The 27,691-nt window shown below is 51.3% G+C and overlaps 5 protein-coding genes across 5 annotated transcripts; 2 read left to right on the top strand and 3 right to left on the bottom strand.

Moving 5' to 3' along the window:
• Nucleotides 1-1,176: 1,176 nt before the first annotated feature.
• Nucleotides 1,177-15,504, top strand: sidC (nonribosomal siderophore peptide synthase SidC; the record flags this gene model as incomplete). Its single annotated transcript, XM_071045063.1, has 3 exons — nt 1,177-1,782; nt 1,831-11,622; nt 11,713-15,504. 3 exons carry the CDS (start codon nt 1,177-1,179, stop codon nt 15,502-15,504), a joined length of 14,190 nt encoding a protein of 4,729 aa, XP_070901236.1.
• Nucleotides 15,505-15,984: 480 nt separating this feature from the next.
• Nucleotides 15,985-21,635, bottom strand: BJX68DRAFT_264817 (UV-endonuclease UVE-1; the record flags this gene model as incomplete). The annotated part of the gene is made up of 3 exons (XM_071045062.1): nt 15,985-18,964; nt 19,485-21,010; nt 21,075-21,635. The coding sequence occupies 3 exons, from the start codon at nt 21,633-21,635 to the stop codon at nt 15,985-15,987; spliced, it is 5,067 nt and encodes a 1,688-aa protein (XP_070901235.1).
• Nucleotides 21,636-22,500: 865 nt separating this feature from the next.
• Nucleotides 22,501-23,948, top strand: BJX68DRAFT_38701 (putative extracellular protein). Its single transcript, XM_071049082.1, has 2 exons — nt 22,501-22,555; nt 22,612-23,948. The coding sequence occupies exon 2, from the start codon at nt 22,712-22,714 to the stop codon at nt 23,792-23,794; it is 1,083 nt and encodes a 360-aa protein (XP_070901234.1). The 5' UTR covers nt 22,501-22,555; nt 22,612-22,711; the 3' UTR covers nt 23,795-23,948.
• A 307-nt stretch (nt 23,949-24,255) lies between these two features.
• On the bottom strand, nt 24,256-25,977 carry BJX68DRAFT_232752 (uncharacterized protein). Its single transcript, XM_071039539.1, has 2 exons — nt 25,195-25,977; nt 24,256-25,130 (listed from the first exon to the last, which is right to left on the bottom strand). Exons 1-2 carry the CDS (start codon nt 25,635-25,637, stop codon nt 24,746-24,748), a joined length of 828 nt encoding a protein of 275 aa, XP_070901233.1. The 5' UTR covers nt 25,638-25,977; the 3' UTR covers nt 24,256-24,745.
• A 439-nt stretch (nt 25,978-26,416) lies between these two features.
• On the bottom strand, nt 26,417-27,657 carry BJX68DRAFT_254058 (uncharacterized protein; the record flags this gene model as incomplete). The annotated part of the gene is made up of 4 exons (XM_071042833.1): nt 26,417-27,111; nt 27,170-27,418; nt 27,474-27,507; nt 27,565-27,657. The coding sequence occupies 4 exons, from the start codon at nt 27,655-27,657 to the stop codon at nt 26,417-26,419; spliced, it is 1,071 nt and encodes a 356-aa protein (XP_070901232.1).
• Nucleotides 27,658-27,691: the final 34 nt, after the last annotated feature.

Here is a 27,691-nt window from a genome sequence, read left to right as displayed (position 1 = left end):
AGGCTCAAAATATACATTTGCGTGTACGGAAACAGAAATCCGAATTTCTAGCAATCATCACCAACCAACCGAAACCTAGAAAGTGGGCAGAGCTCTATTGTCATTCATGCGTGGCATTGCGGGTGTAGCATCCTCAACCCACGTTGTCTATTCCTTCAAGCCACAATCCAAGCTGCATTTTGTTCTGAAGCGAGGTTGCACCCAAAACTCCAGGGCAGCCGGTAGCCTCCGAGACATGCACGCAGGTGTTCCGAGTGACGCTGTAGCACTTTCACATTGAAGCTCTCCTATGATTATTGGGCTCCATATCCTGGCGGATCATGAATGTCATCTTGGAACCCCACTACGGATCAGATAAAATAGCAGAAAGGCTGAAACCTTCCGGTCGGCGCGTCAGTCTGCTTAATCAGAGTCAAGTGGCGACCAGAGTATGACCTTGAACTACAGCTGTCGTCAACGGTTCCTGCAACTCTACCATCGCATTCGACAAACTAAACGCCAAATTGTGTTGACTCGCTGAGCAGAAACAGGGGCTTTGCATAGCGAACCCCCACCAGTTGAATGGAAGTAACCAGGAAAATTTTGACTACACTAAAAGGTCGAGAGATGATCGACATCCAGATACCTTAGCGAGCGCGGGCAATGGGCGCTGCCGATAGTTTACAAGATTACATACGTCGAGTGACCGCGTCGAAGTAACGGTGTATTGTCAGTGTAAGTTATCATACAGATCAAAACAGACGGATCTAATCTTATCAGATAAACGCCCGAAACTCGGAGATCCATGGATCTCACCTGACTGGTCTCGTGAGGTAATCGGCTCAGTGAGCACAACTTCCACGCCACGCTTGAGAAGCCGCGCAGGAGTACTCAGTATCCCACGTAATAAGCCACAAGGAGCTCCCTCATGGCCTGCGTCTGTGCTTGTGCTCCTAGAATCAGGCAGCTTCCAGCTTCCCCCACCTTCTGGCCGCGACCAATCACTGTGTGACGTACCCCTCGCATCGCCCACCAATAAGGGTGGATGCATTAGAGATCAGTTGAAGGTTCCTGCATCAGACCAGGTCGTTCCTTGCTGTGCCTGAATAGATATTTCTATTGACAAGAATCTCTTGCGGTTGGTAGTGCCCCCGGGAATTTTCCACGGTTGCACAGGGTGAAATTTCGATCCAGGAGATGGGGAAACGCAAGCTGGCTGGTTCCGTGCGCAGGTACGTTGCTACCGGACTCTCCCGAGTAACCAAAGGGATTGCAGGGGCTTTTCACAGCAATGAGGAACGCCAGCGCCCGGCGGCTGAGGAATCAAATCAAATACCCTCTTCCCATGTTAATGGTTCGCTTCCCGTTTCCTCGGTTGAGGCGTTGCCAGTGACCAAGGTCCCTGCGCTGAACACTATTGACCGATATGCCGCGAATGAGCCAATCGTGGACGCGGGAAATCCTGTCGGCAGGAGCCCTCGCGTCAAGCTTTCATGCAGCTCTGACGTGCGAAACGTGATCGACGGCCTACTCGGCGGCTATGCACGTTTCATATCTTCTTTTACTGGGCTCGAAGATGTCGCCTTCTTAACTAATCGGACATTTCCTTTTGTGGACTCGAAGACATCTCGATCCATTGTTGTCGCGTCTGTATCGCATACTGAAAGCCAAAGCAACATCAGTACTACTGAAGTTGATGCAGACTACCACCACCGCCACGATGGAGTGCAGTTCTACGCTGAACTGGGACTTTTTGTCAAATCTTCAAGTGGGGAACACAAAGTCGTACAAGGACATGATAATGTAACTGCCCCAAAATCTTTCTACTGGAGCATACTGACATACCTCTAGGCGTTTACATTATTTGCTGAGGCGACCCTGGAGGAAAACGCTGTCCACATCAGCTTCTCATACCCCAATCGACTCTTTCCCGGTCCGACCAGAAACCAGGTCCTGGAAACACTATTAATGTATATTGTCGAATCTTCTCCTCTTCTCATACCTGCATCGCCGAAGCCAACATTGTCTGTTTTGAATTTCCCTCCGTCTATGATATCTCCGCCACAGCAAGATGTTTCAGACTCACACCTTCTGCATGTCGCTTTTGAGGGCTGGGCCCGGAGAAAGCCACATGCTATCGCATTAGACTTTGTTCATTCTTTGCAATCCGACACATCGCCGGCCGACCACAGCATCCTTACCTATGCCGCTCTCGACACCGCTGCTTCAAATATAGCCGTCCATATCAGGACCCTACTGTCTGCCCACCCACAGCCTTTCGAGTACGGACGTATTATACCGGTCCACATGTCGACCTCAGTTGAGCTCTACATTTCTTATCTCGGCATCCTGAAGGCGGGCTGTGCATTTTGTCCAATACCTCAGGACGCCCCTGCTCAACGTATCCAGGAAATCCTCCACGACATTTCTTCCCCTATTGTTCTAGGAAACTCACCAAGCCCATCCCCTGAGCTGATGAACACAGGTAGCACCTCAGATTCTTCAACTTCTGTTTGGGTTAATGTGACTGAAGTTTCGAAGTGGAAAGAACTTCAAGGTGAACGCTCTGCCTTAGAGATGCCCTCCCAGACGCCCCTAGAGCAGGGATCAATAAGCCCAGAACAGACTGCCTATCTATTATTCACTAGCGGGACCACTGGTAAACCCAAGGGTGTTCAAGTCAGCCATCTGGCAGGTGCTTGTTCTATCGCGTCGCATGCGACAGCCATTCCCCTTCCAGGAAAACCAGCTGGAAACTTTCGCTGGTTCCAGTTCGCTTCCCCTTCTTTTGACCCATCCTTGATGGAGATTTTTGTCACTCTCAGTAGCGGTGCCACTCTCTGCTCTGCCGACAGAACCTTGATGCTGGCTAGTTTGGAGGAGACAATAAACGAGACAAGAGCGACTATAATGATGGCAACACCCAGTTTAGCCTCAATCCTCCGACCCGACCGTCTGGAAAGTCTCGAAGCTTTGTGGTCCATGGGGGAAAAGCTTAATAGAACGGTGATTGACAATTTTGCCCGAAACTCTAAACCTGGCGACGTTTCTGTGCCACGGACGCTGGTCAATGCGTATGGTCCCACGGAAGGAGCGATCAACTGCACCTTCGTTGCCCCTTTCAAACACCACATGCGTGGCTCGATCATCGGAAAACCGCTACCCACGTGTTCAATGTTCGTTCTGTGTCCACACAGCCGCATCCCAAAGCTTGTTCCCATGGGCACCGTTGGCGAGCTCGCAATAGGCGGACCACAAGTGAGCAAAGGCTATCTCAATCAACCAGAGGAGACCGCAAAGTCTTTTGTTCAGAGCAGTGACTTTGGATATCTTTACCGCACTGGGGATAAAGCACGCATTGTCTGGGATGAGAACGGGGATCAGGTGATCGAATATCTGGGCCGTATCTGTATGGGTCAGGTCAAAGTTAACGGGCGTCGCGTGGAGCTTGGAGAGATCGAATCGGCAATTGCCACAGTACCGGGTGTTGCCGAAGTCGTCGCCGTCGTGTCACGACGAGATGACAAATTAGAGGGAAGCGAGCAAGTCATCGTTTGCTTGGTGGCCAATGATAAAGGTGATGGCGCTAAGCAAACGATTGTGGACCACGCCCGGAAAACCGCCGCGCAGTACCTCACGCCATCTACGTGCCCATCCACTTACAAATTTCTGGATGCGCTTCCAAGATCAAGCTCTGGAAAGGTTGACCGAAAAGCCATGTCTGCCTTGCTGGAGCGAAAAGGGGATGACGTGATTACAACAAACGGCTCCCCCAACGACGCGAACGAGAAATGGGGGAACGAGCGGGAGAACGATACCTCAATACAGCAACTTGTTGTCCGACTCATATCGGAGGCGACCGAAGAGGATGTCTCCAACATCATGCCCTCCAGCGATCTCTACTCCCTGGGGATGGACAGCCTCGGAGCAATGCGATTCTTGCAGAAACTGAGAGACAACAGGATCAAAGGTCTATCTACGAGTGATGTGTTACAGTCTCAGACTTCCCAGGCTTTGGTATCACTTATCCAACGCCGTTTAATGAGCTCTGGCAACACGCCCGTTGACGATCAAGATGGGGTACACTTTTCTGTCAACCTTCGTTCTCGCCTTGCAGCGTTCAAAGACAAGAATCAGGCGCTTTGCGCAGAAAAGCTCGGAATATCGGCAGACTCAATAGCACAAGTGCTGCCCACTACTGCAACCCAATCCGGGATGTTGACCAGTTTCCTGCGTAGTTTGACCGACGAGTCCTACACGAAACGGACATACATTTACCACTCCGTGCTCACTTTAGAGGCGCACGCCAACCTGAGCAACCTGAAACAGGCTTGGAGCAGTGTTCTTGCTAATTACGATTGTTTTCGGACTGTTTTCTGTATGGTTGATGATGAGATGGCGCCTTTTGCCCAATGCATCTTGAGACCAGACAGTCTTTCTGGGACCGTCTGGGACACATATACTAATACAGACATTGCGGAAGAAGACTTTCTAGATCAAGCTCTTCGAGAAGCGGAGGCATCCATCAACTTGAGCCGTCCTTGTTACAAGCTGTCTTTAGTTGAATCTTCGAGCCGTTCTCTTCTTGTCCTTAGCATGTTTCATGGGATCTTTGATGGAGCATCTCTGCAGCTGCTACTAGAGGATGTCACATCAGCATACGATGGGAAACCGCCTGTGCGGCGAACATCAATTGAACACATCGTCCGACACCACTTTCAGACAAATCGCGACGCGACATCTCAATTCTGGCAAGAACAACTACGGGATTATTCTCCCGTCGTATTCCCTTCTATCACACCATACCGGGCCCCAAGTACGAGATTCACCGGGGGTGTGGAAGTTTCTTCTGCTCGTACGCACGACCTTCTGAAGAAGCAGTCGAGAAATCTGGGGTCAACACCGCTCTCTGTGCTGCAGGCGGCATGGGGTGCTGTGTTGCTGAACTATACGGGCACTCCGGACCAAGATGTCGTCTTGGGAAGTGTTGTATCCGGACGACTTGATGAAGATTCGCAAAGTTGTATAGGCCCGACTTTTACAATAACGCCTCTAAGAATATCCGTCCAGCGAATCAAGAACGGAGCCTCTGCGTTCTTGTCAAATAGTACAGTCATCCGGCATATAACTTCCATCAATGCACGAGCCTTATCGCACCTACAGCTCCAACTCGGGACGATAACAGCGACTGATGGCCAGCTTCCCTACGATACCGTTCTAGCTTACCAAGACTTTGGCTTTGGCTCTGTGGCTAGACAACCTTGGAGCTCAGTCTATCATCCACCCATGGCAAACGACTTCTCAGTAATGGTAGAGGTTGTTCCCGGGCCGGATTCGGCCCTGATTCTGCGCGCCAGTTTTGATACCAAACTAGACTCGACGGCGGCTGAGATCATGCTGAGGCAGTTTGACGATATCATCTGCTACATTCTTGACCATCCAGAAGGAAACTTCGAGGAGTCATCTTTGCACACTGGGTTCGACCTCAAATCAATGTCGAACCCTAACCCGCTTGTTGCTCCAGAAGTTGAAGACGGGGAACTGCTACAATCGCAATTTGAGGACCATGCACGATTGCATCCGAGTGACCCAGCCCTGATATTCAAGCAAGACCTAGATGACAATGAGAACCCTGGAAACGTAACCTGGACTTACGCGGAGCTTAATGCCATGGCTGACGACCTAGCTGAACACTTGCTGCAGGCTTGTGGGCAGTTGACAGATGCTTCGGTCCCAATCTGCATTGAGAAGAGCCCCCCGTTGTATGTCGCCATTCTTGGAATTCTGAAGGCTGGCGCAGCCTGGTGCCCAATTGACACGCTATCACCCATGCAACGTCGCCATGACCTTATCGCCCGAACTAGCGCTGGAGTTCTTCTAGTATCAGGCACAGATGAGCCACAGCCAGAGGGCGCGGTTCCTGCTGGAGTAAAAGTCTTAGATGTCTGCCAGTTTATCCACGGTGTATCTTTTGACAGAAAGCGGCAGTCGACCAAGCACAGAGCTGCGCCATCAAATGTCGCCTATCTCATCTGGACCAGTGGTACAACCGGCGCTCCAAAAGGTGTACCGATCACTCATTCTGCTGCGGTTTCCAGTATGCGATCACTGCAAAATGATATCCCTGGTAATACAGATGGTAGCCCTGTCCGGTGCCTCCAGTTTTCGCAGTGCACCTTCGACGTTTCAATACAAGATTTCTTCTACACCTGGGGCATGGGAGGTCTTTTGATTTCGGCAACGCGAGAAATCATGCTCGATTCTTTCTCTAGACTCGCCAACATTACGAATGCCACTCATGCACATCTAACCCCGGCTTTCGCCGCGGGTGTCCCAAGGGAGCACTGCAAAACGCTCAGGGTCGTGACTATGATTGGCGAGAAGCTGACACAGCCCGTGGCAGATGACTGGGGTACGGACATGAGAGCATTCAACACCTACGGCCCGGCTGAGGTCACTGTTGTCTCGACAATACGAGAGTTTGGAAACGAGCACAAATCGATCAAGAGCGCGAACATTGGCTGGCCCATGAAGTCCGTCTCGGTGTTCGTCATGAAGAATCACCGCATCGTGATGAAGAATGCCATCGGCGAGCTGGCACTGGGAGGTCCACAACTTTCTCCAGGGTACCTGAACCAACGAGATGTAACTGAGGCGAAGTACGTTTGGAACGAGGAAGCCGGGCAAAAACTATACTACACTGGAGATCTCGTCAGGATGCTTTCTGATGGCTCTCTCGAGTACATTACCCGCGTCGATGACCTGGTCAAGCTTGGTGGAATCAGGATAGAGCTAAGTGAGATCAGCTTTGCTCTTCGTGGCTGTCATTCACTCATTGACACCATTGAAACTCTTATGTTGAGTCGCCCTGATCGGCCAACGGACGTGGTTGTCGCTTTTCTCTGCGCCCCCAGGGTAGCCAGCACTGCTCCCAAAGGACAATTGTTGTTGCTGGACGACACCGCAGTCGATGTCGCGCAAGCTGCCAGCCAGCACGCGCGAAACTCACTGCCTGAGTACATGGTTCCAACTGTGTATCTCGTGGTCAGAGCCATACCAAAGACTCCTTCCGCCAAAGTCGATCGTCGAGCACTCAAGGCCGCATACGCTTCCGTCGATCTTGATGACTGGGAGCACAAAGTAAATCCACAAGATCCCGCCACCGATCCCGAAGACGAGGTTGATGCGGCTACGTCTGCTCAGGTTGTGGAAATTGTTGCCGCTCTCGTCGAAATTGAGATTTCGGCTATCACGAAATCCAACCGCCTCCGAAGTTTGGGTGTCGACTCTCTTCGTGCAACACGCCTGACGTACAGATTGAGAGAAGCCGGCTACAACCTCTCCGTTATGGGTGTTTTGAACTGTATCACCGTTCATGACCTTGTCAGACTGGCCACATCATCAAACGGATCCGGCGCGTCAACTCCACGAAAGTTCGATGTAGACGCCTTTGACGTTGCATGGCACGCAGCGGTAGCAGCGAAGATCACCGAAGAGTTCAAAACTGTACGCGCCACTGCAGTTCAGGAGAGCTTACTTACGGAGACACTGGGTACTTACAACATGTACTGGAGTAACCATTTCTTCAAGCTCGATCGATCCGTGGACATTCCTCGACTAAGGCAAGCTTGGTTCGCTGTATGCCAGAAGACAGAAGCGTTGAGAACTGGATTCATTCCGGTGGCGGAAACTCGAAACCAACAGCCCAGTGAGACTTCGAGCTTTTCTATTCTTCAGTTAATTTACAAGCTCCCCTCACTGGATTGGAGTTACCACAAGTGTGCCGAAAAGGAATGGACTGAAGTGTGCAATGACCGAATCAAAGACATCATGACGAGGCACCAGAAGAACTATTTCAGACACCCACCATGGGCCGTCACGATCTTCGATAAGGGCATTGAGCGACTCATGGTCTTTACCGTTCATCATTCAGTGCACGATGAGCCCTCTCTCCGGTTTATTTCGGATGATGTACGAGCGGCCTATACGTACAAACCTCCATTGAGGAGCCAACTCAGCGATGCCCTCTCTATCGTGTTGGCCAATGAAAGCAAGTATACGGAAGCTGTTGACTTCTGGAAATCAGAGTTGCAGCAGTATGGAGAGCTTGATGTACCGGTGTGGCCCGATCTTACGGGGAGAAGGCTACCTCCAGGTGTCAAAGCAGAATACCAGCTGATATCAGAGGAGTGCCCCATGACTGAGTCTGCTACGAGACTACAATCTATTGCAGCAAACATGGGACTTCGATCCATTGCCGGCGTTATTCGAACTGCTTGGGCCTATGTATCGCTCTCATATCTAGGCCTGCCAGCCACTGTGTTTGCAGAAACAATGTCTGACCGAATCTTCGACCCCTCAATGGAGAGCACTGTCGGGCCCTTTATCTCCGTTGTTCCTGTTCCATTCAACCCCAAAGGGACCGCCCGTGAAGTTCTAGTCGAGCAGCATCGGCTGGCTACTCAATCCTGGAAGCATCGCCATATTCATGCTCGTGATATCCGGAAGGCACTAAACCGACCGAGGGGGGAGCCTCTGTATCCTGCTGTTTTCAACTTCCATGCTCCTGACCAATCGTCAGACAATCGGGCTCTGTCTAACCTTTGGCTTGAGATGGAAGATCAGATTGGGTTGCATGTCGAGCACCCAATGGCAATGAATGTCTTCCAGAAGCCAGACAACACCATTGCGCTGGAAGCTTCCTCGGATAGCCGCCTATTCAGCCGAGAGCAACTACGCTTATTCGTCCACCAAGTTGACAGTCTCATCACCTCGATGGTTGCGTTTCCAGATGACCCGCTGCCTGCCTTGGTCAATCGGATGCCGTCAGACCTGCGATCCTTATCCAATCGGCCAGTTAGTCATGGAGTTGCGAACTCAGTCAACCAGGCTCCCACATATTGGCTGGAGAAGAATGCTGACATCCACCCCGAATGGACAGCGGTCGAAGTCGCAAGCAGTATCTCTGCAGACGGCATAGAGAAGGAGACACTGACTTACGCAACATTGAACGCCGAAGCCAACCGTGTTGCGGCGTACTTGGCGTCTTTCAATTACAAGAACCGCATTATTGGTGTCTCCTGTGGACGGACACTGGCGTCATATCCGATCATCATTGGCATTTTCAAGTCGGGAAATACCTACCTCCCGATTGATGAAAGTCTTCCAGCTGAACGGAAGGCTTTTCTTCTCGAGGATGGTGACAGTCCGCTCGTATTTACGGAGATTTCGTTCTCGCAATCATTATCTGGGGTGCCCGACAGCTGTCGTGTGGAATGCATTGATAGCCCTGAGCTCCAGCGCAAGTTTGCCGAAATGCCGGCAGAGAACGGAGATTACAAGTCACATCCAGACGATAACTCGTACCTGCTCTTTACGTCAGGATCTACTGGGAAGCCCAAGGGTGTCATGATCACCCGAGCTAACCTCTCTTCTTTCATCGAGTCGATCTCGGAGTTTGCATGTCAAGTCGCTCCCGACACCTTGAACCTAGGTGGTATAGGAAAATATCTCGCCCAAGCCAACAGGGCTTTTGATCCGCATCTCCTTGAGATGTTCTTCCCCTGGCGTCATGGGATGGCCACGGTGACTGCCCCCAGACCAATGATTCTGGATGATATTGGCATCACCCTCTCAAAGTGGGATATTACACACGCAAGTTTTGTTCCCTCACTCGTCGATCAGTCGAATATCACCCCAGAGCAATGCCCAAAGCTGAGGTTCATGACAGTAGGTGGAGAGAAGATCACCCAAAAGGTTCTCGACACCTGGGCTTCAGCGCCTAATGTTGCGATTGTCAACGCATATGGACCTACAGAGGTGACCATAGGCTGTACGTTTGCCCACATCAATAAATTTACCAATCTGCGCAACATCGGGCCGCCTTTGACTGCTTGCGTTGGCCATGTTCTTATTCCGGGAACCATGAATTACGCACTGCGGGGCCAGACGGGCGAGTTATGTTTCAGTGGTGACTTAGTTGGGAAAGGATACCTCAATCGACCTGATGCAGTCGGCTTCCTCACATTGCCCGACGGAACGAAGATGTACCGCACTGGTGACATGGGGCGCTTGATGGCCGATGACTCGGTGGAATACCTTGGGCGTGGCGACGACCAGACCAAGATTCGTGGCCAGAGACTGGAACTAGGAGAGGTTTCAGAAGTTCTGCGTGCCTCTTCCCCAGTATCTATCGATGTCGTCACAACTGTTGCAAAGCATCCCGGTCTCGCGAAGGTGCAGCTTCTCTCTTTTGTTTCACGATCCCAACGTGGCAAGGTCAAGGATGACAACATCAGCTTCCTCTTCTCCGACTTTGCTACTCTCGGTCGTGAGCTGCAAGAGATATGTCGGAGCAAGCTCCCCGCCTACATGGTTCCTGAACTGATTCTTCCGATCACAACAATTCCTGTGGCACCAATGTCTGGAAAGGCGAACATGAAGGAGTTGCACAGGCTCTTCTCCGAACTTCCGCTTCAGACTGTTCTGCAGGGCAACAACCAGCACAGTCAAGACGTCGCCTCGCAAAGGCAACTGAGTGCCGATGAGGAGTCCGTGGTCAATGAGATCTGCCATGTAGTGTCTGCTGACCAGAAGACTTTTGGGCCATTGACCAATATATTTGAGATCGGTCTAGACAGTTTGAGCGCAATAGGTCTGTCTATCAGGCTTCGCAATATTGGATATGCGGCAACCGTTGCGCTTGTAATGAGCAACCCGGTCATTGAACAACTTGCACGCCTCCCAAAGAACTCCTCCCAAGCTACGAACGTCGGTATCTCCAAAGCGCAGGACAGATTCAAAGAGCTTGAAGCCCTGTACCACAACTCTCCGAGTCCGGGAATCGACCCTTCCGAGGTGGTAGCAGTTCGACCTTGCCTTCCGCTACAGGAAGGCCTTGTTGCTCGATCTCTTAATAGTGACGAGGATCAGCTCTATGTCAACCATGTCACTCTACAGCTTGGCAGCGCTGTCGATTGTGATAAGCTGAAGTCTGCATGGCAGCAAGTCACTAACGCCAATGACATTCTAAGGACTGCCTTCGCCTTACTTGACAAAGAGATTGCGCAGGTAATACTTTCGGGGACATCTTATGAGCTTCAATGGACTGAGAAAGAGTATGTCAACTTGGAAGAGGCGATCACACAGCAAAGGTCACAGCAGATCGAAATCGCGAAGGCAATAATTGCCCGTATCTCGAGACTGCCTCCGATTAGGTTCCATCTCGCGATATCTGCAAAGGAAAAGCAGCCGCTTGGTCTTTTTATTGCCATTCACCATTCTTTGTACGACGGTGAATCTTTCTCCATGATGTTGGAAGATGTTGCTGCGTACTATGAGGGCAGCCAAGTCAGAGGGCGAGGATCGCCGTCTGCTTTCCTAGAGCATGTTTACCTCCAGGATGCGGACAGGTCAAAGGAGCACTGGGTTCGAACCATGTCCGGATGTCGCCCTACTATGATCCGCTCACCTGGGGGAGTTGTCAAGAGTACTAGCTCCGTTCGTCGAAGTCTCAGGATCAACATTTCCGATCTAGAAAGCCGATCATCCAGTCTTCAAACCACTGTGCCGAACTTGATGCAAGCCATGTTTGCTCTCTTGCTGGCAGATTACATGGGCTCTTCCGATGTCACATACGGTTTGGTACTATCAGGACGAACTGTATCTGCCCATGGAGCAGAATCAGTACTCTTGCCTTGTATCACAACTATACCGGGGCGACTCAATACTAAGGACTCGAGCACTGTCACAAACGTCATCGAAGCTGTTCAACGTGCAACCGTAAGGTCCCTGGAGTTTCAACATACGCCCCTGAGGAGAATGCAGCAATGGTTGAAGTCTGAAAAGCCTCTCTTCGACTGTCTGTTCTCGTACATTCGATCCGCAACTTCTCCGAAGCACAACTTGTGGAAAGAGCATGACAGCACCATGCCGTCCGAGTATCCTCTGGCCCTCGAAGTCCGCGCAGATTCCGAGGCAAATAGCCTCGAACTCGACTGTATTTTCTCTTCCCACTTTGGCTCCCAGCGTGACGCAGGGGAGTTTCTCGAAAAGCTCGAAGCAGTCCTCTCCGATGTTGTATCCGGCGATACCGTGTCCTTGGACAACTTCAATCTCCCTCAAACACGGGTCCCGGATTCGCATCTTCCTTCACCACAATGGGATAATTCCTCATGGTCTTTCACTGAGACAAAGGTGCAGAGACTCACTTCGTCTTTTTGTGGACTGGATTCAACCGCCATATCCAAGGGAGCCTCTTTCCTAAGCCTGGGTATCGACTCGGTCTCCGCCATTCAGTTTGCGCGCAAACTCCGCGACGACGGGCTCAAGGTTTCGTCCTCTGATATCTTGCGCTTTTCGTGCGTGGGTGCGTTGGCAAAGCACGTCGATGAAGCATCCACCGAACCACAGACCAACGGCGTCAAACAGCCGAAGGAAGGAGTTATCTCCCTCAGCAAGTACAGAGAAATTATTCCGCTCCTCAGCGAGGCTGACTTCATATCATCGATGTTCGAGTGCACACCCTTGCAGTCTGGTATGATTACGCAAACAATCAGTTCGGGTGGAAAACTCTACGTTAACCCTCACCCGATCCGCCTGAATGACTCCGTGGATATCGACCAGCTCAAGACCGCGTTGCAGCAAGTGATCCAACGAAATGGCATTCTGCGGACCTCATTCCATTTAATTGAAGATATTGGAGAGAGCTGGGTCGGTGCTGTCCACTCAGCCATTTTGCTTGACTGGACCGAGATAAACTTGCCTTCTGATGCGAACGTCATCTCAAAGGTCATGTCACTCTTCTCATTCAATGAGGGTGTATCCTTTGAAGTCCCACCTGTCCGTGCTGTCTTGGTCAACCAGCCAGAAAGCAAGATCCTCGTTATCATTATGCACCATGCCCTCTATGATGGTGCATCGCTTCCATTTTTCTTTGAGGACTTGGCAACAATTTACACTGGTCAATCCCCGGCACAGCGACCACAGTTCCCGGATATGGTTCCATACATTCTTGAAGGGCAAAGGGAATCGTGCGATTATTGGACAACTAAACTCCATGGATATGAAGCCGCTGAGATACCACCTCTTGAGTTTGCTTCAACGGGCATGCTAGCCACGCAGCATCGTATCGACTTCGATCTGGCCATAATCACCGAGTCCTGCAAAGATATGGAGGTCACGATTCAGAGTGTGTCACTTCTATCGTATGCAAAGGTATATGCACGTCTTCTGGGGCGGCGTGACATCGTCTTTGGGCAAGTCCTTGCAGGACGGACGTTAGCCCACCCGGAGGCTGACCGCACCCTTGGCCCTCTATTCAACACGGTAGCTCAGCGAGTCACATTCGAGCCCAAGTTCTTGAGTAACAGAGTACTTGCGCAAAGGATTCAACGGCAGACGACTGATGCGCAGATTCACCAACATGCGCCACTGCGTGTAATTCAGAACAAGCTAAGACAAGCCGGTCAACTTCAATCCACACAGCTATTTGACTCTCTCTTCGTGTTCCAGAAGAGCGCGGCTCTATCTGGATCTGTACTCGATAGTCAAGATATCTGGACGCCGTACAATGCTGAAAACTATGTTGTTGACTCAGAGTACAAACTCAATGTTGAGGTTGACTATACCGCCGACGGCCTTGTGGTGACAGCTACATGCAACTCTCAGTATATCAGTCAGGATATTCTCGAGAAGTTCACTAGTGATTTCGAAATTGTTTTCCGTGATATCATTGAGCATCCCACACGGTGCTCTACTACGCTACCGGAGGGACTAGGGGAGCTACCACTACAGCAGCTCTCGGCCAAACCACGAAAGGCCGTCTCTGATGATTCCGAGGTCCCTGCTTACGAAGCTACCATCCGTTCAGTTCTTTCCGAGGTTACTGGCATCCCACTGGAGGATATTAAATCTGACACGAGTATCTTTAACCTCGGTCTAGACTCGCTATCTGCGATCAGAATTGCTTCATTGTGCCGAGGAAAGGGGGTGAAGATAGGTGTGGGCGATATCCTTCAGGGCAACACGGTCCGTGGTATCAGTCAACGTGTTCGACCTGCCACAACTCCGGATTCTCCTACTCAAGGCACCCTGGTTGATGACCGTGTCGAAGCTCAGGTCATAGAGAAGCTTCAGCTGAAAAAGGAGGAAATCGAGACAATTCTGCCTACCCTTCCTGGACAATTCTACCATCTCGTCAGCTGGCTCAAATCTGAACGCAAACTCCTAGAACCAGCTTGGGCCTTCTTCAGTCGAGAACGCATCGATGGTCCCAAACTGGCAGATGCATGGCTGCAACTTTGCCAGCGGCACCCTGTGTTGCGTACGGTCTTTGCAGCTGTTTCTCCATCAGAAGCTGTTCAGGTTGTTCTGAAGAAAGCAGACGCCGGGAGCACATTCACAACTGTTCAATCCTCAGACAGTCTGATCCAACTCGCCAAGGCACAGACTCTCCAAGAAGCAATACACCCATCTTCTCTATTCTCACCTCCCGTTCGACTTCGACTCCTCAAGGCCGCTGATAGCGATGGCATCTTGATCATCATCAATCATGCCCTCTACGACGCATGGACTATGCCGATATTTGTCTCTGAGCTCGGTAGACTGTACGATAGGCGACCGCTAGATACAAATCCCGACTTCCCCGCCTTTGTCAACTCTTCTGTCCGATCTCTCAGGGAGGTGAATCAAAAGGAGTACTGGACGTCTGCACTCAAGGCTGGTGAACCAACCTTTATCAAGGGTACCAAAGCAGTAAACGCAAGGAACACGCAAGTTTTCTTCGGAGCATGGGAGAAGATCAAGAATCTTTCGCACCTGGAGACAACATGTCGTTCGGTAGGATTGAGTCTTCAAACTATTGTCCTTCTGGCGGTTTCTCGCCGCGTCGCCAGTATTACCGGTGTTGCCAGCCCCACAGTAGGGCTATACCAAACTGGACGATCTGCATCTTTCGAGAATATCGAGACGCTGTCAGGACCGTGCCTGAACGTGAACCCATTCGTGGTTCCCAATGCCTTGTCTGGCACCGAGGAAGAGAACAATATCCTCCAACAAGCCCGAACTATCCAAACCTCCCTCGCTGAGCGTGTATCCTACGAACAAAGCTTCCTTCGTGATGTCCTTCAGTGGACAAATCTCGAACAACCCGGTGCCCCAACATTCAACACATGGATCAACCTCCTCTGGATGCAGAATGCCATTCCCTCAAGCGCCGATCAAGAATTCGAATCAACACACACGAACTCAGACCTCGTTGGCGAGCTATTCCACCCCCTCCGCATCGGTGTCCCCACAGACTTCATCCCAACCGAACCACTCCCCGCCTCACCGACACCAATAGACGGTCTCGACACGTCATTCCTACCACACGAAAACATCTTCATTGATATCGGACCAGATCCGAAGACAAATACCATCGGGTTAGGAGTTCGTGTTGAGGGCGGCGTTCTCGATGAAGGGGAGGTCAATGAGCTTGTTGATGGCATCGCGGGCGAAATTGAATATGTTGTTTCTTTGCTTTAGTGATTTATTGATGTGTCTTCGCTATGTTGAAGCAGAGATTGCGCTTTTCCCGTTATTATTCATATATATCTTGTTGTTCGCATGGCATAATAGATTTCGTGTTTCTTGAATTTTTTAGGACATTGCACTGCGAGATCAGAGAGTTTACCTTTCAGATGAAGATGAAGCGAGAACTCTAGATTGATTTTGATATGTATCTGTGGCATATATTAGCAGATTATATCTTCGACCGATCCATGGTTTTCATTATCGCATCTCCAGTACTCTACCAGGAGTTGAGCAGGCGGGCCTAGAATTAGGGCTAATTATTTTAAGGGGAAAAGGGTCCAAATGCAACAAAAAAAGTGGAAGCCATGATAGTCATCGAGTGGTGCATAGCCACTTCCTCTATATAATCTAGGCGATATCTTATACAATCGAATCGGGGTATTCTATTCCCACAACCCGAAGAACACTAGATACAGAGTACAGCATGTGGTATCATGAAAATGCACTCCCTCGCTCCCTCTCCCTCTCCATCTCTCTTTCCTTCTCTTTCGAGGGCGAAGAAGATCCCTTCAACGCCTCCTTCACCAGCCAGAGACTGACATCTTGTACATCTCGCCCTTTTCGCCAACTACCGAGTACGACCCCTCGATCGGCGAGGATTTCACTGGCGCGCTCCCAGCGTCTCCGCCATAGCTCTTCTCGTTTGTTTGGCAGCGGAGCCTGAGGAGGGGCGGAGGAGTTGACGGATGATGCTCGTGACGGGGGGTAGACGTCTGAGTTGTTGGTGTTAGTCCTGTTGAGGGACGGATTGGATGCGGGTGATCGGAGGATGTTTGGCGGGACTGGCCGCTTTGACGGCGACGAGGCTCGAGAGCTAGGAGTAGAAGTAGGGAATGTCGGTTGCTGTTCAGGTGTTCGACGAGAATTTAGGTCCGATCTTGAAGAGCTGGAGCTGATTGTGGACGCTCCGGTATTGGATCGACGGGGAGGCGGAGGAGCCGGAGGCTGTTTAGAGACAGGTGTCTGATTGTTTGACTGTGGCCCAGCTGTTCTGGCACGAACTGGCATTTGGTTTTGGGAGCTCCTTTCACTAATATCACTAGCCCCTGCCGGCGACGAGCGTCGTGACCCAGACTCATTGGGGGATAGACCTGAGTCGGATGCGACGGACCGTCTTGGTAGCGGAGGTGCCGGTTTCCTCTTGAAAGGATCCCTAATCTCCGGCCGGATATCTGCAAGATCAGCGGTGTTTGTGACTGACCGTAGAGACGAAGGTTTGGATGGTATTGCAGGGGGTATTCGTCCGGTTGACAGTTTCTCAGACTCGTATGTTGATTTCTGCGGCGGATCGTCCGAAAGATCGATCAAATCTTCCATCTCTGCGCTTTTAGCTTCAGGAACGGGCGCTGAGGGAATCTGTGACGGGCGTGGTGGCAGTGTAGGCCGATTAGGCGCTGAATCAGAGCGGTCGACAAGATCCGGGGTACTGCGAGTCCGAGTAGGCGTATGCTCCAGATGGTCAATAGACTTTTCAAAGAAATTTGTACGTTCCGGCGTTGTGATGTCCCGAATGAAGATTCCGAGAATCCTGCCAGGATTCGCCAACACCAGGTCAGTATAGACCTCAAGATCGGCTTCTCCACTATCGCCAACCAGAATAAACTTGCGCTCAGGGAAATCAAGGAGAATCTGCTCAAGATTACCCTTCTTTCTCTCCAAGGTGGGCTCGAATATTCCTTGGAGCATGCCACTGTATTGCTTCAGGTGAAATGATCCCGGTGGCAATCCGACCATCTTAAAGTACCGATCCAGAAGAGGGTACAGTTGCCACGGTGCGTTCGAAACGTAGTGAATATCTACGCCCAGCTTGGCGAGATTGTTATACCACTCCTCAACTCCTTCGATGGTCAAATCCTTTAGCTCGCGGACAAACACATTCCGAAATATCTCCTTTGCTCCACTGGTGATGGCAGAGTGTTTCACTGTGTCGTCAATGTCACTGATGAGACTGACGCCTGTGGGCTTTATAACTTCAACCCCTTTCACAGCGGAAAGGTCTTCCGAAGCGAGTACGCGGACATGTGTTGGAATGAAAGACAACGAGGCACGAATAGAAAAATGACCCGATTCGTTCGTCGTTATGTTCCTTGACTGGCTCTGTTCGTCATTGAAGAAGAACACAGTCACCGCCATGCCAGCCATCGGGTTTGTCAAAAAAGGGCGTATCCGCTCCATGAGGTGAGCGTTGGCAACGGAGAGTTCGTCCTTGGTCAGCTGGGTCGACTGTGTGGACTGCATCGAGGAAGTTGTAGGTTTTCTTTGTGGAGTAGGTCCAGGTGTGGCCTCATCGAGCTCTGAAGAATCGACCTTCCATCCCATTTCGTTCCCTTTGTCGACCTTCTTAATAATCGACTGCGCCTCAGTATTGACAATCTCCTCTTCTCGTTTCTCCGTCGTCCGCGGTATATGAGCGTCGTCCTGATTCTCGCCATCAAGGCCAGTTGTACTATTAGTTGGCGCAGGTATCCCGGTCAATCGTCGTGCCAAAGCAATTGCCAGCCGTTGTTTACGAGTCATCGGCCCGCGATAAGGTGAATATACCCAGCCTCGTACATCAACAGCAACAACAGCGTTCTCATCGTCAAACATTTCCCACTCAGGCAACTCATGTTCCTGCCCATCTAAGCCCCGATACTCATCAATCGTAGACGCCGACCCGCGCCGCCGCCTCCGCGGCTCGCCCATTTTATTCTGTCCCAACACACGCGCATAACTCGGGAACAGAACCATTTCCTCATTCCCCGAGCGAGCAATCTCGACATCCGGAAATGCCCCTGGAGTATTCAGGTATTCATCATCCCCGCGCGACGCATTCCGCTGAGCCGTCCACTGCGCCGCATAGGACTGCCGCAACTCATTCGCCGCCTTGATATACTCAAAGACCTTCTTCCGACGAGCACCAGGCTGCCGACCATACCCACTCCCAAGAGACCCCCATGTTGAAGACGACGAGGGCGGCCCGTAGTCCGACATAACACCTTTCGCTACCGCGCCAGCACCGGGCGCTTTGCCCGCCGCGTGCGCTGCCTTCTCAAACGGCACAAGCAGGCCTCCAACGATACCGCTTAGACCTCGTCGTCGCCGCTGACGCCGCCTGGTGAGAATGTGTCTGATTCCGAATTTCCCTGTCTTTGCGCGTCTCGCGAGTCGGGCCTGCCGGTTGAGGATCGCTCGGTATATCCTTGCCTGCGCCCGGTGCCGAAACGCGGGGACGGTCTCGTGGCGGAAGTTCCAGAGGCGCAGGTGTGCACGTCGGGCTGCGTGGGGTCCGAAGAGGAGGCGGAAGACGCGCGAGAAGCCTCTACTAAGATCTTCTGGATCGCGACTGGGGAAGCGACGAGGGAGGAGAGGGGAGGGTCGGTGTGGCACTGGCCACTTTGCGGGAGAGCTCGGCGGGGGGAGGCGCCAGCGACTGCGGAAAAAGGGTTTCGGAGCCAGATTCTTGAATTAAGCGATCTAAATCGCTAGTTATCTATGAGGTTCTATCTGTGTCTGAATTCCATGAATGGTTAGTAAAGGCTGTGCGTGCTTGATGAGGTGAGAGAGATTCGGGCAAGGCAGCAGCGACGAGGGGGGCACAAACCGAATACGCCGTCAGCATCTCAACTTAGGGCCCGTTTATGAGGGAGCTCTTGATGGTAGGGCAGAGGCGAAGGACGTGTGTAGCGTTCGGCTTGAGAAAGGATGCAAATTGAGGTTTGCCTGCACAAGAAATTGTGGGGAAGCTGGGCTGAGTCGCTTGGTGACGTTAATTTGGTACTTTTTGAGGCGCAAGGCTAGCTTCGCTCCACTCTACTATCTACACCGAGATGCGTGACGTCGCTGACCAGTATGGAGGTGCGAATACATAAGACTTTGCTTCAGGCGCTTCAATATATAGTATACAAATATGATCTTATATATACAAATTCAGAGCTCTATACTACACTGACTCGTCATCTTCCGCATAGTTTATGGTCTTTGCTCGTCGGCTTCGGCGGGCGCCTTCAGTTTTGGACCGCGAAAGACTGGGTGGCTGAGTATCTTCCACGGGCTCATCATCGGAAGCCGATGGAGTAGGCGTAGGCGATGCTTTGCGTTTCCTGGTCGCTCGTTTCTTCACACTCGATGCGCGCTCCACGCCTTTGGTAGATTTCGAGGTCGGCGTGGTCGGTGTAGCAGGAGCTCCATCAATCTCGACTCCTTCAGCCGGCGGCGGCGCCTTTTTAGAAGACTTCGGCGTCTTCAGTGCCTTTATCCGCACAACCTTCTTCGGCTTAAGCCACTCTTCCATGCCAGGCGGCCAGTATACCCTTCGCTCCGGGCCTCCCATGCCGACTTCCTCTTCAGGTACAGTCTTTGGGGGCGCGATTTGGGCTTCAAGGTCAACAAAGTCGCCGTTCTTTTTCGTCTTTCGTGGCGGCTTAAACGGTTTGTTCTCATCGGTTCGCACGTATGGAGTTATGTCGTTGAAAAGATCATGTCCTGGGAGCTTGTAGGTCCTCATCAACTCAAACACAGCTTGTTCTTTATCCTTGGCTTCGATCATAAGATCCATCGTGGGATCACATGGCGGAAGGACACGAACGCGATCGCTGTGCTTTCGGCGCTGCCGGTTTGTTATAGCGGCGGCGACGGGTTCTGAATAGTGCATCTTTTGGGTAATATTCTTCTTTGTCCAGGTAGCTTTGATTCGGTCGTAGAGATTCATGATGTCGAGGGTTCCCTCGCGCAGCTGGGTCGAGTCGAAAATGATGTTATGGTGATGATAATCCAGAACAAGCGGAATGTTCAACTCTTCGCATATTGGCAACAAGTCATGCACAGACCAGCTAACATCGTCGTTCTCCAGAACTAACCGGTTCTTGATATCTTGCGATAGTGTCTGGTAATTTTGTCGGAATCGATCCAGAGTCGCTTCCTTGTCGCCAAACACCCCACCCATGTGAAGAATCATGACTGCATCGCGATCTTGCTGAGAGGGTAATTTGAGAAGCTGTAGCAGCTCTGAGTGATACTCTAGGTCCCGGACAGAGTTCTCATAAACCTCCTTTCGGGGAGAACCAAGCTGTGTAAACTGGCCTGGATGAACGCTCACGCGATGACCGAGCTCCGCGACCAGGCGGCCAACTTCTCCGAGAATCTCTGATGCGAACGGAGCCAGTCGGTAACCATACTCTTGATGAGATGCGAATGGAAACATTTCGCTACTCAAGCGCATGAACTTGATTCCGTAGCGGTCATTCCAGCGTACCAATTTCAGCAGATCGCGAGCATTCGTCAACCCCAACGCCTCCACGTATGCCTGACCCCGTGCAACATCAGGTGTCTGCTCCCGGTCCGGCCGGTTCTTGGTGGGATGCGGGGGTTGTGAGGGATCGGAAAGCGGGTGTCGATTCTCGAGAATGGAGGCTATACGACAGGTGCGGGAGCAGAAAACCGGTGGGTTCGAATATCGTAGATAGGTGTTCAGACATGCCTATAAGATACGTGCTTGATTAGACGAGACGGTGAGAACCAGGCAGAGGGCGGGGGTTACTCACATACCCTAGCCTACCTTTCCAGGGAAGGGGAAGGTAGCTGCTATTGACGGGCGGCGCGCGTGAAAGAGCTTCCTGAAGCTCTTCAGCCTCAACCGGCACTTCCTCATCCGACTCTGGATCAATTGGCACGTTGAGTGCGCCGTTCTCACGCGTGTCGCCCGTATCGGCATACGAGTCTTCAATCTGCCCCTCCTCCACTTTCAGAGGCGTCCGTGGTTCAGAGGTAGCTTTCATATCGCTGGATAGGCGCGGCGAACCAGTACTGAACTGTCTCGAAAGGGTTAGTGTCGTCAATGGGGTTGTCTCAAGCTTCAATGCCAACCATCGTCCGCCGGAATGTGATGAGGACGTTGTCCGGCTAAAAGCACGACGCTGGGTGTGAAAATCCAGCTTTGGAGCAGTAGCGGCGATCGGGATCGCCACAGATCCTTGGACAGTCATCCATGACCGATGTGACACGCAGGTGTGGCGAACCTGGCCGGCTGGGCCGGATTCCACGGCGCTGTGGAAACGTGCGGCATGCTGAGCGAACCTCTGCTGAGGAAGATGCCGCAGAAACATTCAGCGTGGGTGAGGGTTTCAAAGGCGCTGGAAAGGTTTAAGGAGGATTGCGACGTCGTTTTAAACTGGGGTATCCAAGTTACAGCCGCCTTGGGTCATCATCGTGTGCGCAGCATTTGTGAGAGGGAGCTCGGTGTAAAGGGGTGATGTAGGGAGCAAGGGGGCACGGAAGGTTTTAGCCGTGTTGCATAAGCCTCAGCCCGCAGCCTCGTGAGATTAGGGGCGGTTGAAGGTGTTCCGGCGATCGCGTTAGCGGGATCTTTTAGCGACCAGCGGAACACCAGACCTCACCAACTTCTATATCCTCGATCAGCTCTGACGTCGACGGTGCATCGACGACATTCCACCTGCAAACGCTCTAACGATGGATTGTGTTGAATTGCCGTATGCTCGTCAATGACGAAGTCATTCTTGAATCGAGTTGTTCCTATATTGTCTCTACTCGGTATACGACCGTCCATCCACCAAAACAAGCGCAACTCGCGCTTTCGGAACTTCAGCTCAATGACAGAGAATATTTCGAAGCAAGCACAATGGGATCCACTCAAGGAGAGCTTATAATCAGGGCACGAAACAGTCAGCCACCCTGTTTTGGCGATTGTTTACGGTCACATTCTTCGCGAGACAATCATCGCCCACAACCCGGTGGCCCTAGAGATGGAGCATGGCATGGCATCCAGCATCCTAGCGCAGGGCTCTGTTTTCGCTGAAGAAAGTTTGCCAGCATGCCAATGCTCAATGGGCCATTTATTTAAATTGCCGTTGTGAGCAGACCAGAGTGGAATTGCTTTTCACGCTCTCTTCTCAATCTAGAGACATTTGGGCTTTTTGCTGTGTTATTGCCATTCCTTCCTTTGCATTGATATATCGCCTATTGATCATTGTCTCTCCTTACTGGGCTATTGTTCCTCAATAATCAGGTAAGAATCCCTTTGTGCTGGCCATTTGGTAACTTATTTCTTGGTATTTGAACCAGCCTCCTCTAACAACTTCCCAAGTATCGATTCTGTCCTTCATTTACAACAGCCTGGTGCTTCGAATATTCACCTTCAACGTTCCTTTAGCAAGCCAACACCATGAAGAGCTTCTTCCTTACCTGTGCCCTATTGGCCTCGTCCACCTACGGACACATCCAAATGTCCAAGCCATTCCCTATCCGCAGTCCCTTGAACCCAGCAAACAGCGAAAAGGACTACTCATACACCAGTCCTCTGTCCACCGATGGATCCAACTATCCCTGCAAAGGCTATCATAAAGATGCCTTCAATTCCGTGGCCAGTTATAGCCAGGGTCAGACATATCAAATCGAGCTCCAGGGCAGCGCTACTCATGGCGGAGGGTCATGCCAGATTTCCCTGTCCTACGACAACGGACAGACTTTCCAAGTCATCCACTCGATGCTCGGCGGATGTCCGTTGCAAAGCAGCTACAGCTTTAAGGTTCCCGCAGACGCTCCCTCCGGCCAAGCTCTCCTTGCCTGGAGTTGGTTCAACAAGATTGGCAACCGCGAGATGTACATGAACTGCGCTCAAGTCACCATCGGCAGCGGTGCTCGCGAAGCAGGGTTTACATCTGTCTCCCGTCGCGACGCCTTCAGCAGTCTTCCGCCTATCTTCATTGCCAACGTCAACGGCCCCGGCCAATGCAAGACAATCGAAGGCCAAGAAGTCAACTTTCCCCTCCCCGGCCCAGACGTCGAGGGAAGCCTCTCCGGCAAGGGCTACGAGTGCGCCGCATCCGCTCCGTTCCTACGCACTTCCAAGTCCCCCAACGCTGAATTGTCGACCGGCGCAGACTCGGACTTCCCCACCATCTTCGACTCCGACTCCGGCATGGATTCTGATTCCTATAACACCGGGTCCGCTAAAGGCACTCCCACCCCCTTGGCATCCTCCTCCGCCGCTGTCGCGTCGCCTTCATCCTCCTCAGTGGCAGAATCCTCCGCAGCCAGGGCCGCCTCCTCTTTCGGAGTAACAGTCCCAACCCTACGCCCCGAGTTCCCCATCGGAGGCCCAGACACTCCTTGCGTCCCCGGAACCGTGATTTGCTCCAGGGACGGCGGCAGCTGGTGGCTCTGCAACCAGGGTTATCCGGTACACATGGGCAAGGTCGCTGCGGGGACTCACTGCGTTCATGGCGCGATGCAGCGTCTTGATTAAGCAAGCCAGCTAATAGTCATTGGCCTCTGTTGTATCTGTCCTTCTGTCCATTTCAGAATATGCACTCTTTTCCACCAGCAAATTTATGTACTTCGATTCTCGCCTGGTGCGGGTGATGTTGCCCAGGTCTTTTATTTACCCATTTTGTGCCTTTACTTCTTAGTCCCTTATACTATCTTGTCTTGTACCTTTTTCCCACGCTCTTGATGATTTTTCAGTTCCTCCATCCATCTTCTAATGCTCACTAGGCTGGTTGGTTCGTTTTCTTGCGATCTTCATTCTTGCTTCCTGCACTCAATGATGAATTGATGTCATGGATTTCACCCTCGCTTTCTTCCTCAAGCTTAATATACCTAAACAATATGGTGCTTTTTTGTCTTCTTAAGTCTCCTTTTCGTTGCAGACATAGTCGCTGTACGCGATATAGGCTTTTTTTTTTATTTGTCAAATGTGCGTGTGCGTATTCAAGTAGGGCTAGTGATCATATTGCGTTGCGCCATTGGTATGACAAATATATTTCTGAAGATCACACCACAATCCCAACAGCCAAAATATAAGCTGATTAACGTTGAATTGTAATCACGACTGTCTAACGAGGGTAATATTATAGTACTAGAATGAAAACAAAAGCCAGCCATATAGTAGTGAACAACAATATAGCAAGCAAGAGGCTAACACTCCAAACATTGTTCAGTCATGATCGCATAGCATTAGATTACGTATAGTTCGAGTTTCGGCTCGTTGAATCATGAGTCTGGTGAAAAGAGACAGATCATTGTTGTTCTGGGTTTCTTGGGTATGCTCCAGGGACAACTTCTTTAGTATTAGGCGTATTTAGAGCGGATGTTGAGCTCTCACGCGGCGTCGTAAATATTTTCTTTCTTTCTTGTAATTTCGGGCAATTTTGGTGGTTGCATTCTGCATTTTCAAACAACAGAATTCAACCTCCTCTTAATAATTGGTATTATACGCCGGCTGTCCATACCCATACCCCCCAGCTCCAGCACCCGCAGCCGGAGCCTGGGCCTGAGCCCCATACGCCGTCGGAGCACCCGCACCATTCATAGGCTCATTCCTGCGCCCGAAACGGCCGAACCAACCGGGCTTCTCATTGTGCACGCCGCCATTCTCAACTTCACCGGGAGTAGTGTGAGCGGGCAGCATATCATCAGCACTGGCGTTCTCGGGCGTATGCTTGTTGCGGCGCCAAAAGCCGCGTCGCTGCGTGCCTGTTCCGTAGGTGTAGTTGTTGGCCGGGGAGGGACCGAAGCGCTTCTCGCGCTTGTGGTGGCGGCCGAGGAGGTATTGGAAGAGGATGGAGATAAGGAAGAAGAAGCTGTGAAGTAGTGGGTTAGTTCTACCGTGCTTCGTTTGCAGGGGAGCGGGGATTGTGAACTCACATTGAGATAATGGAGACGGCAAATACGACCTTATTCAGTCTGCAGGCGTAGCCGTAGTCCACGCCCGCGGGGGAATTGGTGCCATCAGGACCAGTTCCAACAGGGGTATCGGGGGTGGCAGAGCAGTTGTCGGTTCCGTCACTGGTCAAGATGGCGATGGCGATCATAGCTCCGACGAAGCAGACATCCAGGAAGATAGCCACGGCTGCAAAGAAGGTGATTCCTCCTAGGCAGCAGGTGAACAGAGCACCTAAGAGTGAATAGAGGGTCGCTGCTCCTGAAAGACCCTCAACGGCTTTCGTCCATGTTGGAATGTGCTGGTTGTTCTGTGCGAGCTTGGCGAGGAAATAGGAGAAGATTCCTAGGATGACTGCAGATGCCAGGAACTGTAGCACGCGTATAGCGAGATTGAAGAAGCGAAGAATGGCGCCTCCGGCTCCCATGGTGATCAAAGGTATATAGTTCTCGCGGGGTAGAGGGGTGTTGTTGATTGTATGGATACTTCGGCAGTTGTTAGCTCGCGGGATTCAACACGAGCGATTGAGGAAGATCAGGAATGCAGCTAAGGACGCCCTTTAAACAAAAAAAGACCAACGGCGTCACAGGCCAAAAAGGCAGCAGAATTACATTGTCACAGGGCCCTGTGGGTGAGGGCTCCCGCTGAGAGCACATCAGTGGGTACAGCTCTGGGTCTGGCCCATGGAACCGCGGGAAGATCGTAGTCTTTGCAGCATCTTACAGGCTGCATAAATCTTGTTCCATGAAATAGTCGAATGATTGACCAAAGATGACGAAGGTGAGCTCAAGCGATGGCAAAACTTCCCCCTTTAGCCATCCAAGCCACACTCCCCAGCCTCAGCTGACGTCACGACATCTTCAAAGGCTACAACAATCGCAATTGGCTCACCGCTGGATTCGAGTTGCACGGCCACATCAGTTATTCGATTTATGTATGGCAGTAAAATTTCATGAAACTCGACTAGTAAAGGCAAGAAGGCATGATCGTCTCTCTATTATGGCGTGTGCGAAGCAAGAATAGCGTATTAATATAATAATTAGCTATAAAGTTATATCCTATAGAACCTATTAGCTTAAAATAAAAGTATAGATTAAATTATATAAGCTATAAATAATGAAAAAAACGTAGTCGTGACGGCATTACCCAACCTATGTGCAAATCCCCATCACCAACTCCGAGTATCAAGGAAACGGTCCCGTTGATTTACGCCTGCGGATCAACCAGGATCTTGCAGTGCTTGTCTCTGCCTTCCAGTAATGACTTGAATCCTTTCTCTATCACATCTTCCAGCCCAATCTTGTCCGTGATCAGCCCCTCCGGCTGGAGCTCGCCTTTTGCGATAGCTTCAATCACACTCGTGAATGACTTTTCGTCGTACAATGCTGCACCGAGGTATTTCACTTCGTGGTACATCATCTCGTTGACTCGAATAGACGGTCGCTTCTCCCAGACGGCGACATTGACGATGGTTCCGTGTACACGGCAGGCTCCAATAGCACCGTCTAGTGCTTTCTCGACACCAGCCGTATCAAAGACAACATCTGCGCCAATTCCGTTCGTCAATTCGCGAACTTTTTCTGGGATGTCGGTCTCCGTAGGGTCGAAAATATGCGTTGCGCCAAAGTCATTCGCGGACTTTTTTCGGCTCTCCATCAATTCGGCAACCATTGTGAATTTGGCTCCGCGCATCTTCAAGACTTGTAGGATACACAGACCAAGTGGCCCTCCGCCCACAATAAGAACACTATCGCCTTCTTTGAATGGGGACAGATTCACAGCGTGCCATGCAACGGCCAGCGGTTCGATCATCGCTGCGGATTCCATCGAGATGTTGTCGGGGATAGGGTAGAAGTGTTCCGCAGGTGCGACGACGTGCTCGGCGAATCCACCACCGTACCCTGCAGCAATAATCGTTAGCACATCCTTTGCTGTACAAAAGATCGTTGGCCAACGTACCTGATAGACCGATGAAGCCAATGTTCTCGCAACAGTACTCGTACCCAAGTTTGCAGGGTGGACATTTGCGGTCAAAGATTGTTGGTCGTACCACGGCCTTTTGCCCTGGAGATAGATGTGTGACGCCTTCGCCAACCTCCTCGACGACTCCACCGAATTCATGACCCATAATGACCGGCGCCGTTGATTTGGTGATATTGTGAGGCTCTTTCGGAATGAGGACAGGTCCTGCTGTCCATTCGTGCAGGTCTGCGCAATGGATTAGCACGCGCCTGGTGGCTAGGAAGAGAAGAAGGAAGCTTACCGCTCCCGCAGATTCCACAGTAGCTGTTTCGGAGCTTGATAGACAGATTTCTGTCAGTCTGTTGATCTGAGGTGTCTCGAATGCGCCTTACCTTTACCTGGCCCTTGCCACAGACGGGCTCCTCAACGTGGTCGAGCCTTATGTCCTTAGGACCGTGAAAACGGACTGCTCTCATAGAAGGCATATTTCAGGGAGTGTGTTAAAGAGTGCGTGGAAGA

This window comes from Aspergillus pseudodeflectus (genome assembly GCF_044049435.1).
Source record: "Aspergillus pseudodeflectus strain CBS 756.74 chromosome Unknown BJX68scaffold_12, whole genome shotgun sequence".
Classification (NCBI taxonomy): Eukaryota; Fungi; Ascomycota; class Eurotiomycetes; order Eurotiales; family Aspergillaceae; genus Aspergillus; species Aspergillus pseudodeflectus.
This window is presented reverse-complemented; position numbering and strand designations above follow the sequence as displayed.

Coding starts and splice junctions, on each gene's coding strand:
- BJX68DRAFT_38701 (XM_071049082.1), top strand. CDS start 22,712: ATGAAGAGCTTCTTCCTTACCTGTGCCCTATTGGCCTCGTCCACCTAC.
- BJX68DRAFT_232752 (XM_071039539.1), bottom strand. CDS start 25,637: ATGGGAGCCGGAGGCGCCATTCTTCGCTTCTTCAATCTCGCTATACGC. Junction 25,131..25,194: donor GCCGTCTCCATTATCTCAAT/GTGAGTTCACAA, acceptor ACTACTTCACAG/CTTCTTCTTCCTTATCTCCA.